This window comes from Mesoplodon bidens (genome assembly GCF_964165515.1).
Source record: "Mesoplodon bidens genome assembly, chromosome: 13".
Classification (NCBI taxonomy): Eukaryota; Metazoa; Chordata; class Mammalia; order Artiodactyla; family Ziphiidae; genus Mesoplodon; species Mesoplodon bidens.
In genome coordinates, this window is record NC_138169.1 from 46,896,927 (window position 1) to 46,914,347 (window position 17,421).

A 17,421-nucleotide genomic window follows, 5' to 3' on the forward strand; every position below is an offset into this window, starting at 1 on the left:
AGCTTCTCCTTTTTCATTTCCAATCTTATTGACTTGAGCCCTCTCCCTTTTTTTCAGAGCAGATATTCTTAATCTGGCATTTGTGGAGAGCCCTCAAGATGTCTCTAACTATGAATCCTCTAAAATTATGTCCACAACTTTGAGTGAGGATGCATATATGCATGTGTCTGGGAAAGGCTTCATGGCTTTTACCAGCTTCTAAAAATTTAAGTACCTTTGTGTAGAATCAAGAAAACAGATCATTAATAACTGTACTTCCAATCCCAAAAAATGCAAACCATTTGCTATCTCTTTATTTTTCAGGGGTTGATAATTTGGGGTACAGAGTTTTAATTCCATAAATTCTTCGTAAACCTTAATCTCTCCCCTCCTGATCATTTTGTTCTCCTTCTCCCTTTATAAACTTTTTCAACAGATAATAAGGAATAATGTCTTTTAAAATTTTTGCTTGTTTTAAATGATGCTGGATAAGAATTTTGGGGAATGGAATTGGCAACTTCATATTGATTCATGTGAGATTTGCGAATTTTCAATATTCTGTGTTACCTTTATTTTCATCATAGATTTATGTAAATGTTGATCCAACATTTTAAAAGATCTTTGTATGAGACAAAATAAAAACTGTCTACATCAACTATGGTATTGTTTATATTTTTAGCAATATGGCCAGTACTCTCTAGTTGTAAGAGGCTCAGACCGCGATGGTGGGGCCGATGGTATGGCAGCAGAGTGTGAATGCAGCATTAAAATCCTCGATGTCAATGATAACATCCCATACATGGAGCAGTCATCAGTAAGTATTAGTCCTTGAATTTAACAACAACTTTAGGTTCATTACCTTCTAAAATTTGTTCAAACAATTCTATTTATATATATACATGTTATCTTTAGTCACACACAACCCAAATGTACACAAATATTTCATCTCATGTTTGTTTATATAATACATATGTAAAAACCCCTATTTGAACAATGAAAAGTGATACCACAAACATAGATCTCTTTTCTATATCATGAATAACTATAAACATTCTATATAAAACTAATATAGTTCTATTTCTCATAGTTTGTGCTAAATTTTTTTACTTCTTGTTTCAGTATTCCATAAGTATTGAAGAAAATGCTCTCAATTCAAATTTGCTCCAGATTAGAATAATTGATTTGGATGAGGAGTTCTCAGCTAACTGGATGGCAGTCATTTTCTTTATCTCTGGAAATGAGGGAAATTGGTTTGACATAGAAATGAATGAAAGAACAAATGTGGGAACTTTAAAGGTTATTAAGGTATGGAATAATTATCCTAAATATTTTGTTTTCTTGGTTATTTTCAAAGTTTTAATCTTAAAATGATGTTAACATTTCACAAACTTGAGTGGGTGAAAGAATAAAAATTACTGTGTTTTAGAATTATACATGATACAGAGCTTTTTATAGAGAGTTTTTCTGCTTATATAAATTCATAAAGACAGGCATTGAAATTTTTATTTGAAACTCTTTTCTATCAATACAATATTCCCTCACAGATCATACATTTTTAAACACAAATCTTATTTTATGCTTACAACAAAGTACGATTAATCCTTAAGGTGTTGTTTTACACATTTGAAGAATATTTGTTGAAGCAGATTAAACATTACCTAAAAAAACCTGTCCCTGTCAATACTGTACATCAATTATTATTCATTAATAACATTCATCACATAAATTAAAGTTGTTAGTTCATCCAGTGTGTTTTCACAGAATTAAAATTAAATTACTGTAATTGTAGGATTATCACATTCTCATCTCACTTCTGCAGCTGACCCAGGCTTATTACAGACATAAGTATACTAGAGACTTGGTCCAAGTCATAGAGATTTGGTCCAAGTCAACACAGTTCTCCTGTGTCCCCTCTACATTACTGATCCACCACATTTACCTGCAGTAGAATTTTCTCTGAGATTTGAGGGGGAAAAATGTCTGACTCCTAGGGAGCTGATAGTGAAGATTTCACCCTGTGCTACAAGACTTGTCAGTCTATTTTTTAAAATCTGCAATAGCTATGCATGGATTGTACATGATGTATGCAATACGTATTCTTCATGGTAAAATGTAATCCCTTTTTAACTTTTTCTTCCTTCAGAATTGCTCTGGGAAATAAACTCCTATGGAATTCTGTCCCCATAGGAATGTGTGATCATTTGTCTCATATGTCTTCATAAAGTGTCACCATGCCTACAGCTTCCATTCACTGAGGCAGTGGGCAGATGGTTTAGTTTATTCTCTACAGCATCCCTGTAAAATAGGTTATATGCCCACGTTACAAATAAATACATTGAGGTTCAGAGAGAGTTTGTAACCTGTTCAGTTCTCATCACTAGTAAGTGGGACAGCTGACATTCAAACCTAGGCTTCTCTAGCTATTAAGTTCACATTCTTTCCACTACACTATCTAGCTTTCCCTGCTGGGGAAACTGAGTCCTAATCTATTTCACCCCAAACTATGATATTAATTTAGAAAATTAATTGATCTATCTGGCCTCAATATCTTTGTCTGTAAAATGGGAATAATGTTGATTTTTCTCCCAGACATGACACCATATATTAATTCTTTTGTTAAGATTATATATATATATGTAATACATGTGTGTGATGTATATGTATACATAATTTTATAGCCATTCTTGGAGTTGCAAATGAAGCTAATATTAGAGCAAAGACTGAAAATTTTAGCTAAATAGAGAGCTCAGTTTGTGAATTGATGGTCATCTAAACTACTGTTATGTGAAAATTTTAAAAAATATAGTTGGTATTTATAGGCATAATGCATAGTTGTGGATTTTATGAGTAGTGGATTTTGACACCGTCTTTCATAATGAAAATGTCTACTTGATAATTTTATAATATAAAGTGAATTTTCCAGGATATGTTGAATACAATACGGATTTCTTTTTATTATTTATATACTACATTCTATTATTTGATTTATTGAAAGAAGTCACATATACATAGTAAAATTTCTTGTAAATAGTTCTTTATGGATAAAATCAGTCAAATGATTGAACCTATGATATACTTGTCCCATTCTTCCTAATAAATAGAGCTATTTTCTGAGAAACCTGAAATGATAGCATCTAACATAAACTCTCTTTGCACTACAAAATGCATGGATTTGACCATGTATTATTTTAAGTTTTTTAGTTTGGTGGACAATTAGAACTCATACATTTTCAACTTTTTCAACAAAAGATCTAAGACAATTGGTCTTTTTCTTACTGTATTTTCATGTGTTTGTATTGAATTGAATATAAAGTAAGAATAGAGTGTGTATTTATATGTATTTATATTTAATTAAAGAAAAAGATGTAAGAATTTTTTTGCCTATTATCAAAGAATTTCTCTTTCCTCTAGAATGTTTTTTCCCCTTATAGTAAAACTATTTCACTATGTATTTTCTAGCCCCTAGATTATGAAGCTATGAAGAATCTTCAACTTAGTCTTGGTGTTAGAAATAAAGCTGAATTTCATCAATCAATTATGTCTCAATATAAACTCACAGCGACTGCAGTCTCTGTGACTGTGTTAAATGTAGTTGAAGGCTCAGTGTTCCGTCCAGGTTCAAAGACATTCGTAGTAACTAGTGAGATGGGACAAAACCATCAATTGGGAGACTTTATAGCTACTGATCTGGACACAGGTCTACCTTCAACCAGTGTTAGGTAAGACTGACATTTTCCAACTAATTTTCACTACATATTGAACTTAAATAAATATGTTCTTTTTAGAAATTTGAAGTATCTGGATTAAAATATTTGTCACTATTTTTGAAATTCAATCATAAAACGTACTAATTGGGGAATTGTTACCTAATTTAGACTGTTTAACTTAAGAAAATATAAAAATTTGCACAAAATGTAAGATTGAAAAATGTGAAGGTTTAAAATGTGAAAATATTGTATCTGGAAAGTTTGACGCTCCTGTGTTTATATATTTTATTGACCAGTTAGCTGATTACTACATATCATGGTTATTCCCCTTGGAAGATTTGATGGATTGATTTTACCATTGCAAATTTGCCCAGATTGAAATCAATTAGATTTAGTTAACGCATTTCAGTTACTTTCTCTCTTTAATCAGCATGTAATATTGGTCAACAATAACCTTGATATGAAAAATTGGTTACATTAAGGAAAAATTAAGCTGTGTAGGTTTTTTTTAACTCTACGTATCTGAGTGTTTCTACTTGATCAATAAAAATCTGTGTGTATATGTGCACACGTATTTTGCAAATATGCTTGTGATCAGGAATAATGGTGGAGTGGAAAGACCTCGCAAATGAGTTTTTAAAGTTCTTTCTCTGCGCTCCTCTCACTCCATGTGAGTATTTCAGTTATAGCTCTTATCACACTGCACCGCCATTACTGATAAGCTCTCTTGTACTCCACAGATGTGAGTTCACTGAGGGAAGACCACACCCCTATCTGACTGCTTTCCAAGTTCTATTTCCTGAGTTTAGCACAATGCCTGACACAGAGAGTTATCTAACCAATGTTTGTCTAATGAACATATAAATGAGAAGGAAAACTTCGAAGTCAAAGATGAGAAGAGAAAGAGAATAGGATAGAGGCACAAGACAAGGACAGAGTTTGGAATCCACAAGAAGTCCTGTATATTCACTGTGTATGTGGGGAGGGGAGTGGAAATAGGGAAGGGATGAAAGCCAAGCTGCTGAAGAAGTAACTTCTTTGGTAAGAGAATAGTTTAGAATTAGCAGCAGCCCAGGAAGTCCCAGCATCTGGGCTGTCCAGGACAGTTCTGATGCTGCCAAAATCAAATGAAAATGAGACTGCAGGTATCAGAGGATTGTTCGTACATCTAAGTGGGCTAGATGTCATAGACATTCCATCACAAATGGCTGCTCAGTAATTCTTTTTTCTTAAATTTAAATCTTCATCCATTTCTGAATGTCCTCAAACAGCTGAAACTGCCCCCTCCCCCACCAAAATAAAGTGTCCAATAATTGAAAATTATATCCAGGAGTTACAACTACTGGCTGGAAACATGGTTTAAAATCAAAACCTCTCTTTCTCTCCCCCCTGCCTTTAGATAGTTAACATTAATTTGTACCATTGTCTTTCAAATACAGATATGTAATGGGAAGTAATCCAGCTGGCCTAATCGCTATTGACTCAAAAACGGGCATAATTATTTTGAGAAATAAAGTTACTGTTCAACAATATGAAATACTTAGGGGAAAATACCAAGGAACAATTCTATCTATAGATGGTAAGAAATGAATTTAATTTTTTCCCGTCTACTGGAAGTTATACATACATTCAGAAACTAAAATTTTAATTACTGTCTTTTGAAGTAATCTTTTTTCCAACAAAAGTTATCATATTGGGTATTATACAATCAAATCCTGAATGATACAAGAGGCATTATAATTTAGGGTTAAGACCGTGAGCTCTGGAATTAGACTGGATTGGTATCTCGTACCATCACTTACTAGCTCTAAGATTTTAGAGAAGTTATTTAACCCATCTATCCCTCAGTTTTCTCTTCCATAAAATGGGCCAATAACATTATGGATTTAGAAGTACTTAAGGAGTTACTACATGTAAAGCACTAGACGAGTGCTGACATTCAATAAATGTTAGTTCGTATTAATGTCAGTAATAGAAATTTTTTAATTGTACTGTAAAATTATTTTCAAACAGACCCAAAGCCAAGCTAACTTAACTTTACATGATCCTTGGAAAGCTGATGTACAATTTTGTGTAAACAATTTGGAATTAGCATCCTTATATTACTTTTCAAAACCAACAAAATTAAATTAGGCTAATCACTAGGAGGGAAGTTCCTCGAGGCTTATTCTAAGCAATATTTTCTACTTCAGTTTCTCTTCCTCCCTTCTTCCTCCTTCTCTCCCTTTCTTCCTTTTTCTTTCAATTGTCCTAAGAAGGGATTGACAATTTCCACTTGCTTCACAAGTTTAAAAGAAATAAAACAGGGCTTCCCTGGTGGCGCAGTGGTTGAGAGTCCGCCTGCCGATGCAAGGGACACGGGTTCGTGCCCCGGTCCGGGAAGATCCCACATGCCGCGGAGCGGCTGGGCCCGTGAACCATGGCCGCTGAGCCTGCGTGTCCGGAGCCTGTGCTCCGCAAAGGGAGAGGCCACAACAGTGAGAGGCCCGCGTACCGCAAAAAAAAAAAGAAAAAGAAAAAAAAAAGAAATAAAACAGTATTTCTTTAAAGTCATTCAACAATTCAGAATTTTTACCAAATTATGCTGGTCTTTTCCACAATCAGTCAAAATAAATGTAGTTTTTAAAATGTTTATTACAAATCGAGATGTTTATTCCATCTACATATAAAGTTTATTTCAGTGCTGAAATTGTCTTAAGCAACTGCTAGTTTACTCCTTTTCTTACATCCAACATCAAGCTTAATTGGACACATGAAAGAGAAATTGGAGCTTTAATTTACTAAACTGTAGGCTGATGGCAAATAGGGAGCATTCTCTTTGCCATTAAAAAATACCACCTTCTGGGGATAAACATTAGATCCAATGACAATAATAAAAATAACAAAAACAGTAACAGTATAATAGAATTGTTGTATTCCAACAAAACAGTAACAATAGAATCAGCATAGCTGGGCTGAAAGGGCATGGGCTTTGATAGCAGATAGACGGTATGTAAACCTATCTCTGTTATGTACTTCCAGGGATATCTTTATTCATTTATCCAGAAACTAAGTATCGAATTCTAACCATACGTCAGCCATTGTGCCAGATTCTAGAGTGACATCGATGGACAAAGTCTGACAACAGCGCTTACATCTATATAATAGAAATAATAATAACGATAATAGTAATTTGCTGAAGCCAACAGCAAGTGTGGAACCATTAAGTTGAAACGAATCACAGATGTCTCTCCTCCTGTGTTTAGTCAACAAACACAATAATTTACTGAAACTTTGAAGGATAAGAAAAAAGCAAATTTGGAATATCTGCTTGTGAAACAAAAGTGTTTCATTTTATTGATATAAAGATTCCCCTCCCCCAATAGTGCCAAATTCCCTCTCCTATGAGTTGTTTGAACTGTTGGTTGTGAGTTTGAGGATATGCTACTTTATCAGTAGGAGATTTTTATACAAATGACTGACCAATCTGCCCAAAGTCTGTTGGTTTTGTCAGCCCATAAAAGGAAAAAAGACAAGAACTGAAGAAAGATGAAAGACTGTAAAACAGCAAACAAAATCTAGTCTAATACATGGAGAAGTGTGTAACACATGGTCTAGAAATGTCTCCACAGTGGCTTATGACACACTGCTGACCAATACATAATGTGGTGTTTACTGTGTATGTTTCTCAACACATAGGACAGTTTTTCTCAAGCACTAATATTTATTCATAATAGTTTGATTTAAAAACTGAGTCACAGACAAGAGACAATATGCGGAGTTACTGAATTGGTGGGAATAAAGACATTGAAATAAGTACTGATGCAAAGAGAAAATAATTTTGTACTGTCCAACAATTATTTCGCTAAATGTATAAAATATTTCTTTCATTTTAAACCTTGTTACAGATGCTCTTCAAAGAACTTCTACTGGTACAATTATTATTAAACTTGAAGGTAGTCCCTGGAAAAATGTTCCATCGTCTAATAAAAGTAATACCAGTACTAGTACAAATGGCCTTACTTCCTCAGATGTTACCACTAATACCCTCAAAAACGGTGACATAGTTAGCACAACTACTTTTGATGTAGGTCGCACCACTGCTTTTCAGATAATAAGCAAAGATAATGTATATTTTGGTCCTGCTGGCATTGGACTACTCATCATGGGATTCTTGGTTCTAGGATGTAAGTACTTTTACAGTCCTGTTTTTATGTGCCCCCTAAAAAATTGTGGAGAGGAAATAAGTTTTCTGATCCTTTGATGAAATATATTTTACAAATTCTTATTTTGTGCAATTATCAAGAAATTTCTATGTTTGGTGTTGGGTTTATGACATGAAAAAAAAATCAAACAACTTGACCCCTTAGAGTGCAGTGGAGGATAAAAACTTTTTTGCTTTGAATCTCAATGTAATAGGAAAGTACCATAACAGACAGGTTCAAATTGCTATTGAGTGAAGAAGACAGTCAGAAACAACTGACTGAAACAATCAGAAAAGGCTACATAGAGAAAGTAAACTCTGAGTTGGGTTTTAACAGATGAATAGGAGGTAGCCTAGTGGACAAGAAAAGGGGAGCGCAATACAAGAAGAAAAAAAATCCATGTGCAAAATCACAAAAGAATGAGAGTGCAAGTAACTGAAATAAAGGACTCCAGCATAGAAGAAATAAAGGATGTGCTTGAGAGCATGGTGAGAGTTGAGACTAGAAAGATAGACAGGGGCTAGACCTTGAAGGGATTTCATGCTGTGCCAAAGCTGCACAGCCTAAGGAAAGGAGAGACAAATAGATGAAGAATTAAACTCCAGCTTCTAAATTCAATTGTCTGAGTCCTTCAAAGTTTACCCAAGCTTTCTGAGCCTTGCTTTTGCCATCTGTGAAATAACAAAACTCACTTCACAACAATAATTAGATAATGAAAAGGAAGTACCACGCATGGAAGCATTTAGAGATAGACCACATTGCATGGTCACTAGAGTGGACCTAGTCAAGGATCTAGACCTGAGGGTATAATATCCAATGGATTCTTCAGGTGGTCTTTAACATTGCCTTGGATGATGATAGAAATTAGAGTGGCGATGAGCCAGATACTACAGTCTCTGAGGAATATTTTTCCTTTAATATTTTCCTAAGTAATGACAGGGAAAAGACTCATCTGCTTTAATAGTATAATACGATCTGTAATCTGAATACTATATAACAAGTAAAAATTGATTGCAGTCTGAGGCTCACGTTGATTTTGGTATCTCACCATTATTCAGCTTGTTTTCTGAAACTTTCATAATAATGTTAGAATCAAATGGATTTATATTAGGGGTTCAAATTTAATCATAAAATCAGGTTGTTTTGTTTTAATATGGTCCCACTGCTAATTGCAATATTCCTATCTTTTCACCATCAGTGGTCCCATTTTTGTTGATGTTTTGTGACTGTGGAGGTGTCCCTGGTTGTAGGGCCAGCTTTAAGCCTGTTCCCGAATGTTCGGATGGAGCAATTCATTCGTGGGCGGTGGAAGGACCGCAGCCCAAACTTGCGGTAAGTGCTCACTAACAGTCTAGGTTGTTCTTTGTTCTGGGATAGCCGATGGGGAAAAACGAAGAGAAACGTACATCAAAATTAGATGACAGTAACCAGGGAAACCTTTCTAAATGAGGTTCAGATTACTTTTAGCATCCTTTTAGAAAATCTGAGGTAATTTGAGAACAAACCCAGTGTATAATTATTGAAAGAAAAGAATCATTACAAATGGGAAAATGTTTCCTGTCCTTTAGGATTTGACCAATATCTGTGCACCACAAATACCACCCAATAATGCAGATATTATTGAGTACGTTGACAACTCAGGTAAGAAAAATTTTTTTTTAAGTTTTCATAGTTCAAATGACTAACGAGGAACTCTATTCTCTGTCTTTGCATACCTTACTATTTCTTAATTGTCTTATCTTTACAATTGTTCCCTTCATTCTTTTTTTTTTTTTTTTTTTATTAATTTATTTTTGCTGTGTTGGGTCTTCATTTCTGTGCGAGGGCTATCTCTAGTTGTGGCAAGCGGGGGCCACTCTTCATCGCGGTGCGTGGGCCTCTCACTGTCGCGGCCTCTCTTGTTGCGGAGCACAGGCTCCAGACACGCAGGCTCAGCAGTTGTGGCTCACGGGCCTAGCCGCTCCACGGCATGTGGGATCCTCCCAGACCAGGGCTCGAACCCGTGTCCCCTGCATTGGCAGGCAGATTCTCAACCACTGCGCCACCAGGGAAGCCCCCCTTCATTCTTTTTTAAATGAATAATTTGCAACTAAAATGTTAAAGAAAAACCTACAATACTTATTATTCTTTTAGGTTGTTTTTTTTTTAATCTTCTTCAATCATCAGAGAGTACACAAGAGATGATCTGATTAGGATTTCTATAAATAGGAGAGAAGTACTGAATTGTAACCAGAAGTCAATTTTGGCTGAGATTTTTTTTTGTCTAATAGAGCAATTGTTATTTATTAACAACCACTAATTTGAATTAAAGTACAGCCCTATTAAATAGATGTATGCTCATGTATTGAGGCTAGCATCTGCCTCCACAATTCACAAAATCAGTCTAAGAAAAAGAGGAATAAATTTTAAAAACTCATATCTTTGAAAATAATTGTACTGTCTTGCCTTATTTCAAGGTAAATAAATATTATTGATTCTCTTATTTTCCATTCAGTCTTTTTCAAGCTTGTGATCATGACTTTTCCACTTTGAACTCTTCAAAATGTAAAAGACATAGGAATGTTTATGACTTATAGAACTGGACCACATTCAGATGCTAGTCTGTAAACTTATTTCTCCCCCTGAGGTGTCCATTATTGTTAATGACACCAACACCCTCCACCTCAAAAGCAGAAACTCATTTTTGACTCTCTTATCTCCCTATTCATTGACGCTCAGTCAGTTCTCAAGACTTGTCAAATCCTCAAATCCACCAGGATTTATTTATGCATTTATTCTCTCATTAAGTCTACAAACCTTGAACAAAGCACAGTGAGAGGCACCAGAGTAAGAAGTATGAAACACTGTACCTAAACTCAAGATCTTCAAAATATGAAAGACATAGGACATCTACCCCATTGTCAACACTTTCTCTGTCCATGGCACTTCCATAGTCTGGGCCATCCTTTTATCTCACCTGCCTGGAATTTTGTAACAGGCTTCTACTCACCCCTCACAAGCAAGTGCAAATCCCAGAGTCTTCATGCAAACCTATCCCCTCACCATAGCCATGGCCTCTTCTCTGAATGCCCTGGAGGCCCTGTGCTTCTAATAATACATTGAGTATTCTTATACTGTTTTTTTTTAAGTTTTAGAATTTGGGTATTTTCCCCCAATTTGAAATCAAACTCTCTAAGGCATAGATAGGGTTTTATAACCTCTGTGGAGCCCCCGATCCCAGCACAACATATAGGAGTATCTCAAATAATTACTGAATTAACAAATTGATTAATAATATTATTTTGAACTCAATATCATATTTGCATCTCCTTTCTTTATGTATTACCTTCATTTTTATTTATTTATTTATTTATTTATTTTTGGCTGCATTGGGTCTTTGTTGCTGTGCATGGGCTTTAGTTGTGGCGAGCAGGGGCTACTCTTTGTTGCGGTTCCCGGGCTTCTCATTTTGGTGGCTTCTCTTGCTGTGGAGCACAGGCTCTAGGCATGTGAGCTTCAGTAATTGTGGTACGCGGGCTCAGTAGTTGTGGCGCACTGGCTTAGTTGCTCCTTCCTGGACCAGGGATCGAATCTGTGTCCCCTGAATTGGCAGGCAGATTCCTAATCACTGTGCCATGAGGGAAGTCCCGTATTACCTTCATTTTATTTCTTTGCTCACTCACAACTGCATACTTAAATGGAGAAACTATACATTACAGTAAGTTACTAATTTTTAGTTTACAATTCACTAGAGAAAAAGCAGCTAACAGGAGAAAGTAAAATTTAATTTGATCAACACTTTTAGGGGTTTACACAAATGAGTATCGTGACAGAAAAATGCAAGATCTTGGAGGAGGAGAAAGAACGACAGCATTGGAACTAGTGGATGGAGTTAAAACATCAGGAACACCTAAGATATGTCAAGAATATTCGGGAACATTAAGAAGAAGTTCTATGAGGGAATGTAGAGAAGGAGGGCTGAATATGAACTTCATTGAAAGTTACTTCTGCCAGGTAAGCTCTCTATCCCCATGCCTTCCTTTCCATCCTGCGCCCATATCTCTACCCCAGGCTCCTGCTATTTCCCAACAGGGCTTTGGTGGGCGTTTCCTAACTAGGTTCCCAGCCTCTGGTCTTTATGCCTGACAATCTATATTCCTGCTGAATAGTATTTCTCAAACTCTGACTTGAGCACTTTCCTCCCCCACTTTAAAACAACCAGTGGCTCCCAGCTCTGTTTTGTCTGTGGCGTGAAGTCGAAACTCCTTCACACAGCAAGTAACCAATTGACCTCTTCCCTCACACCCTCACACCTCCAATTACTCCCTACCAGCCACCCTGCTTGCCAAGCCCCTTTGCCTTATTCACACTGGTCTACTGCCCTCCATGTTTTTGCTTATGCTGTGCTCGCCCTGGAATGCTTATACCTGATCTTCTCTCTCACAAACTCACACTCATCTTTCTATCCAGTTCAAACACCCCTGCCTTTCTGAAGTTTTTACTGTGAATCCTCTCATCCAAAGTAGCGTTGATGTTTCTTTATGTGTATCTCTGTAGTACTTTGTTTGTACATTTTATAGAACATACCATTGTTAAAATCTGTTGGTTACATGTCCACCACCGTTTTCAGTGCCTCGTCTGCATGGGCTCTACATTATGTTGCCAGTACCTGGCTCAGTTCCAAGCACAGAGTAAACACGCAATAAGGGTGGGTCCAAGAACCATAGTACATTTCCAGGACATTCTAAGAACCAGAGAGAATTAATCTTGCCATCTTCAGGTAGAGACAGAATTGCCCGTGGTTATACCCCATATGATACTTAAACCTTCAGATATTTCCTATTTCTGATACTGTCTCTGATACATTTATGTCCTTCTACACACACCTAAAATACAGTCATTAACTCTCCTAATCAGAGGGTGGCTGATATTTTGAACTGAAATACTAGTAAAAGCCTTCCAAATAGCAGCAAATAATAAGGAGCCAGTTGCTGAAATCCATAGGTATACTTCCTACCCATGTCCCTACAAATGAATATCATTTTCATGAAAAGTTCCATTTCTGCCTCACAACTTTTGCACTTGTATCTCCTTCTGCCCAGAACACTCTCTCTGCTTTACTGTCCCCGTGACTTCAGTCTCTGAACAACCATCACTTTATGAGATGCTGTCCCTGACCACTCTGTCTGAAAGAACAACCCTATCCCTCTCTATTCCTTTACTCTGCACCTCCTAACAAATATGTTTATGTGTTGTCTGGCTCATCCTACTGAAATGTAAGCCCTGTGAGAGAGGGACTTTATCTGGTTTTGTTCCTTACTTTATTGCCAACTTCCTAAGAGAGTGTCTGCCAAACAGTAAGGACTCAAAAACTATTTTTGAATTGAAATGGCACAATGAGTTGGTTTGCTAATAAAGGTGTTTCTGCTTAACCTGAAAGTTTGCAATCCAATATTACAAACAAAAGAGATGAAATAAAAGTACACATGTCTGTGAGCTTTCACTTTGAATTGGAGGAGATTCTATTTTTAAGAACTGTCTTTGGTCACCTTCAATTCTGAATCCAAAAGTGGCATAGACCCAGAGTCAAATTTTCCTGTTATTTCGCTTAAAAAGCCACTCTGAAATAAATCTTCATGGAACCACCATATTCACTTCATCTGAAGGAAGAAAAGCACAATTCTGAATGAACCCAAATCAACTATGAACCACCTAATTTAAACAAATCCAAAAAATACACAATTTTGGTATACTTTAAGTTCAATGTTTTTAAGTATACCTCCTTCTAACTTGGTTGCAAAATCATTCATGTGATTCTTTTTGTGCTTTTGTGTCCCAAGTGCACTAAGATGAAGAAGTCCATCTAAATAAATATCAAAATGTATTATCCAAATTACAGTTAAAATAATTCCTAACCAAATTCTTTCAAGTAATTATATAATAATTTCTAAAGAGTCTCTAGAAGATGTTAGAATTTTGTTTTATATATATATATATTTTGGTAAAGCTCTGGAAAAAAATAATGATAAAGACCTCTATTACTGTTAATAATGTATTCATCATTTCATTTTCTCTTTCTTCTACAAATTCAGAAAGCACATGCTTATGCAGATGAAGACGAAGCACGCCCATCCAATGACTGTTTGCTCATATATGATATTGAAGGTGTAGGTTCCCCTGCAGGCTCTGTGGGTTGTTGTAGCTTCATTGGAGAAGACTTGGATGACAGCTTTTTGGATACACTGGGGCCTAAATTTAAGAAGTTGGCAGATATCAGCCTGGGAAAAGGAGTTGAACCATATCCAGACCCTGATCCCTCTTGGCCACCTGACAGCACTGAACCGATCTGCCCTCTGCAGGGAACAGAGCCCATTGGTAGTGGACACCCACACACCTCCCCACATTTCGGCACGACCACCATCATTTCTGAGAGTAACTACCCCTCGGGACCTGGGGTACAGCATCCTATTCCTGATCCTCTGGGCTATGGTAATGTCACTTTAACTGAGTCTTACACCACCATGGGCACTCTGAAGCCCTCTGTCCACATTCACGATAACCGACATGCATCAAACGTGGTGGTGACAGAGAGGGTGGTCGGCCCAATCTCTGGTGCCAATCTGCATGGGATGTTAGAGATGCCTGACTTGAGAGATGGGTCAAATGTTATAGTGACAGAAAGGGTAATAACACCCGGTTCAAGCATGCCCTCCACTTTGACCATCCCTGATCCTAGAGAGTCTTCAAATGTAGTAGTGACAGAAAGAGTAATCCGGCCAACTTCTGGCCTAGTGGGCAGTCTGAGTGTGCACCCCGATTTATCAAACACCCACAATGTGATTGTGACAGAGAAGGTAGTTTCAGGCTCCGGCATAACTGGCATTAGTGGCCCAGCTGGGCTAGGTGGAGGCAGTGGCATAGGCAGCAGTGGCCTGGTGGGCAGTGGTGGTGGCATTGGGCTGAGCAGCCTGGGAGGGGGCGGGGGCCTGAGTGGCAGCATCAGGGGCACATCCACCATTGGCCACTTGAGGGGCTCCTCTGAGCATCACTTTAGCAATACCCTAGGATCTGCCTCCCCTATCACAGCCCGAAGTCCAGTCACAAAGTACGGTACAGGACAATACACCAAGTAGCCAGGACCCCAGCACGCTTTTTCTCAGTAATTGTGATTTAGGTTTAATTCCCACCACCCAAAAACTAACAATGTGATTTATGATGCACAACCAGGTGCTAAGAAAATTGTGGAACAAGGTGAGACACCTCAGTGAGAAAAATAGATGGAAATAGTGCTGTTGGGCAAGAGCTCTCCTGAGCATTTTTAAACTTTTTTCTTATAGTCATACTAACAGAATCATGACCGTGAACTAAAACTTGAGACAGGGTCTTCTTTGTGCCTGGATGGCCTGTAGGGTCTTCTTGGCTTTTGTGTAACCTGTAGTGTATCTCCAGCGCATGGAATAAATAAAACTTGGTCATGTAAAAGTACTGGCCTTAAGATGGCAATTGGCATCGTTCTCCTTGCTCTGTTTTGAATTGCCATGTAGCTCAGGCAATAGTTAAATAAAACTAAACGTGCAATATGTGCTCAAGTATGTGGGAAGAATTTGAAATATGCCCCAAATACCTTGGCAATTTCACAGATAATATAAGTAAAAATATAATCACATATTTAGACCAGCGTTAACCATTAAAGAAAAAAAAATGGCTGCTCAGCCAAGTCCACAAGCCACCAAGCACTCCCACCTTAATAACTGCACTAGATGAAACAAACTTCAAATTAGGAAATGTTTCCTGGGAGGGAACTTCCATAAGAGAGTGGCCACATAGTGAGATTGATTGGGAGTGAACTGGCATCGTCTGAGTCTAGATCTCAAGATGGGGCTTTAGCTATAATTCCTATGGAGTCAAGGACTTCTCTGATTCTAGTTTGTGTCTAGTGGTAGATGCAGTATTGACGTATATTGCATACTGGTGAAGTTGCAAGATATCACACGCATTTTTCCCTTTACCACTGTGACTATGACTTAATAAAGGAAAACCTGCCAAGTATACTTCTCAGGCTGAAGCAAGTAACACCTGACATGGTAAATTACCTTCCAAAGAAGTAGACGGGAATTGCATTGTATTTTCAGATTGTGTTTTTAGTAAGTGTTATTCATTTATATACAGCTCTTTATTACACATCTCCTAAGATAAAATAATTGACTTAGACTGAGATGTGAAAAAAAGCCTGCAGTATAGTTACCCTTTGGGGAAATTTTTTAAGGGGATCTAAAAAAAAGTTTTTAGCACATGTAAAATATTTAATGGGGGAAGTTAGAATTGTTCAGTAAATAATACCGTACTATTAGTCTTAATTGAGTTTAATACTTTTTAAAATAACCCTCTACTGCTATTTTGAAGAGATCAGCTAGGAACTTTTAACAGAGTTTATGACATTGTGTTAATGGGAATGAAATTGTACTAGACAATCCAATTTCCTTACTCTATCCCACCTCCTAACCAAATTTTCTCACTAGCCTAAATTTTATATTCCTGATTTGATTTGTCAATAAGCTCTTAGATTATATATGCTCCAACTTTAGATAGTTTCTAAATTATATAGTATACTTTTCTAACTTCAAAATTTAATAATGTCCTATTTATGATGAGTCATTTCTGTGAATTTGCTACATAGTGTTACCTGGTTAAAATCTCTAAATAGAATCAAAGCATTCTTAGAGTTAAATTTACTATTATATGGTAGAGGAATTTTTTTCTCTTTTCTAAATTCAATGTTAATATTTGCTCACTAATGTGAAACTGGATATGGCAAAAATATTTTAAGGATTAGTCCCCCCAGTTACTCAAATTTCCCAGAGTGTTACAAGATCAAAGAATAGTTATTGGACTTCCAACACTTGTCAAAGGGGGATGGCGAGTGAATTATTTTACCCAGAGCTATTTCACTCTATGTTATAGCAGATGATGTCAATATTTTCAAAGCCACAATACACATCTTATTTTAACTCTGTAGACTATGTAAAATTTTGATAATCTGTAACATGCCAAAATGCAGAGGTATAAATAGAATCATTCACAGGGAGTCTTTTTTTTAATTTCTTTCTCCCATTTGGAGGTTCCATTAATAACGGGTAATCTTTCCAGAAATAAAGTCAAAAGCTACTTATTGAAATATACTTGAGTATGCCTGGGTCCAGGAGTTTGAAGAAATAAAAATAATAATAATAATTATTATTATTATTATTATTTGGCAGTACGCGGCCCTCTCACTGTTGTGGCCTCTCCCGTTGCGGAGCACAGGCTCCGGACGCGCAGGCTCAGTGGCCAGGGCTCACGGGCCCAGCCGCTCCACGGCATGTGGGATCCTCCCGGACCGGGGCACGAACCCGTGTCCCCTGCATTGGCAGGCGGACTCTCAACCACTGAGCCACCAGGGAAGCCCCAAAATAATTATTAATTAATTGTTAGTATTTGTCACTTTGATATGACATATCACCAGAAGTGTTTTCTTAAGACTCCTGATATCTTCCAGAAATGTTTTTAGAGTGTCTGACAAATGCCAGAGCAAC

General features: G+C 36.9%; 1 protein-coding gene across 1 annotated transcript in view; it reads left to right on the forward strand.

Moving 5' to 3' along the window:
* The window catches only part of DSG1 (desmoglein 1), a gene marked incomplete at both ends in the record, with an annotated part of 44,475 nt that extends 29,493 nt beyond the window's left edge, over nucleotides 1-14,982 (forward strand). Inside the window, 9 exons of the mRNA XM_081252594.1 lie at nucleotides 659-793; nucleotides 1,099-1,284; nucleotides 3,439-3,698; nucleotides 5,126-5,265; nucleotides 7,574-7,852; nucleotides 9,069-9,202; nucleotides 9,439-9,511; nucleotides 11,655-11,863; nucleotides 13,942-14,982. Coding sequence (XP_081108720.1) covers nucleotides 659-793; nucleotides 1,099-1,284; nucleotides 3,439-3,698; nucleotides 5,126-5,265; nucleotides 7,574-7,852; nucleotides 9,069-9,202; nucleotides 9,439-9,511; nucleotides 11,655-11,863; nucleotides 13,942-14,982 — 2,457 coding nt within the window. The remainder of the gene's footprint in view (nucleotides 1-658; nucleotides 794-1,098; nucleotides 1,285-3,438; nucleotides 3,699-5,125; nucleotides 5,266-7,573; nucleotides 7,853-9,068; nucleotides 9,203-9,438; nucleotides 9,512-11,654; nucleotides 11,864-13,941) is intronic.
* Between the last annotated feature and the right edge of the window lie 2,439 nt (nucleotides 14,983-17,421).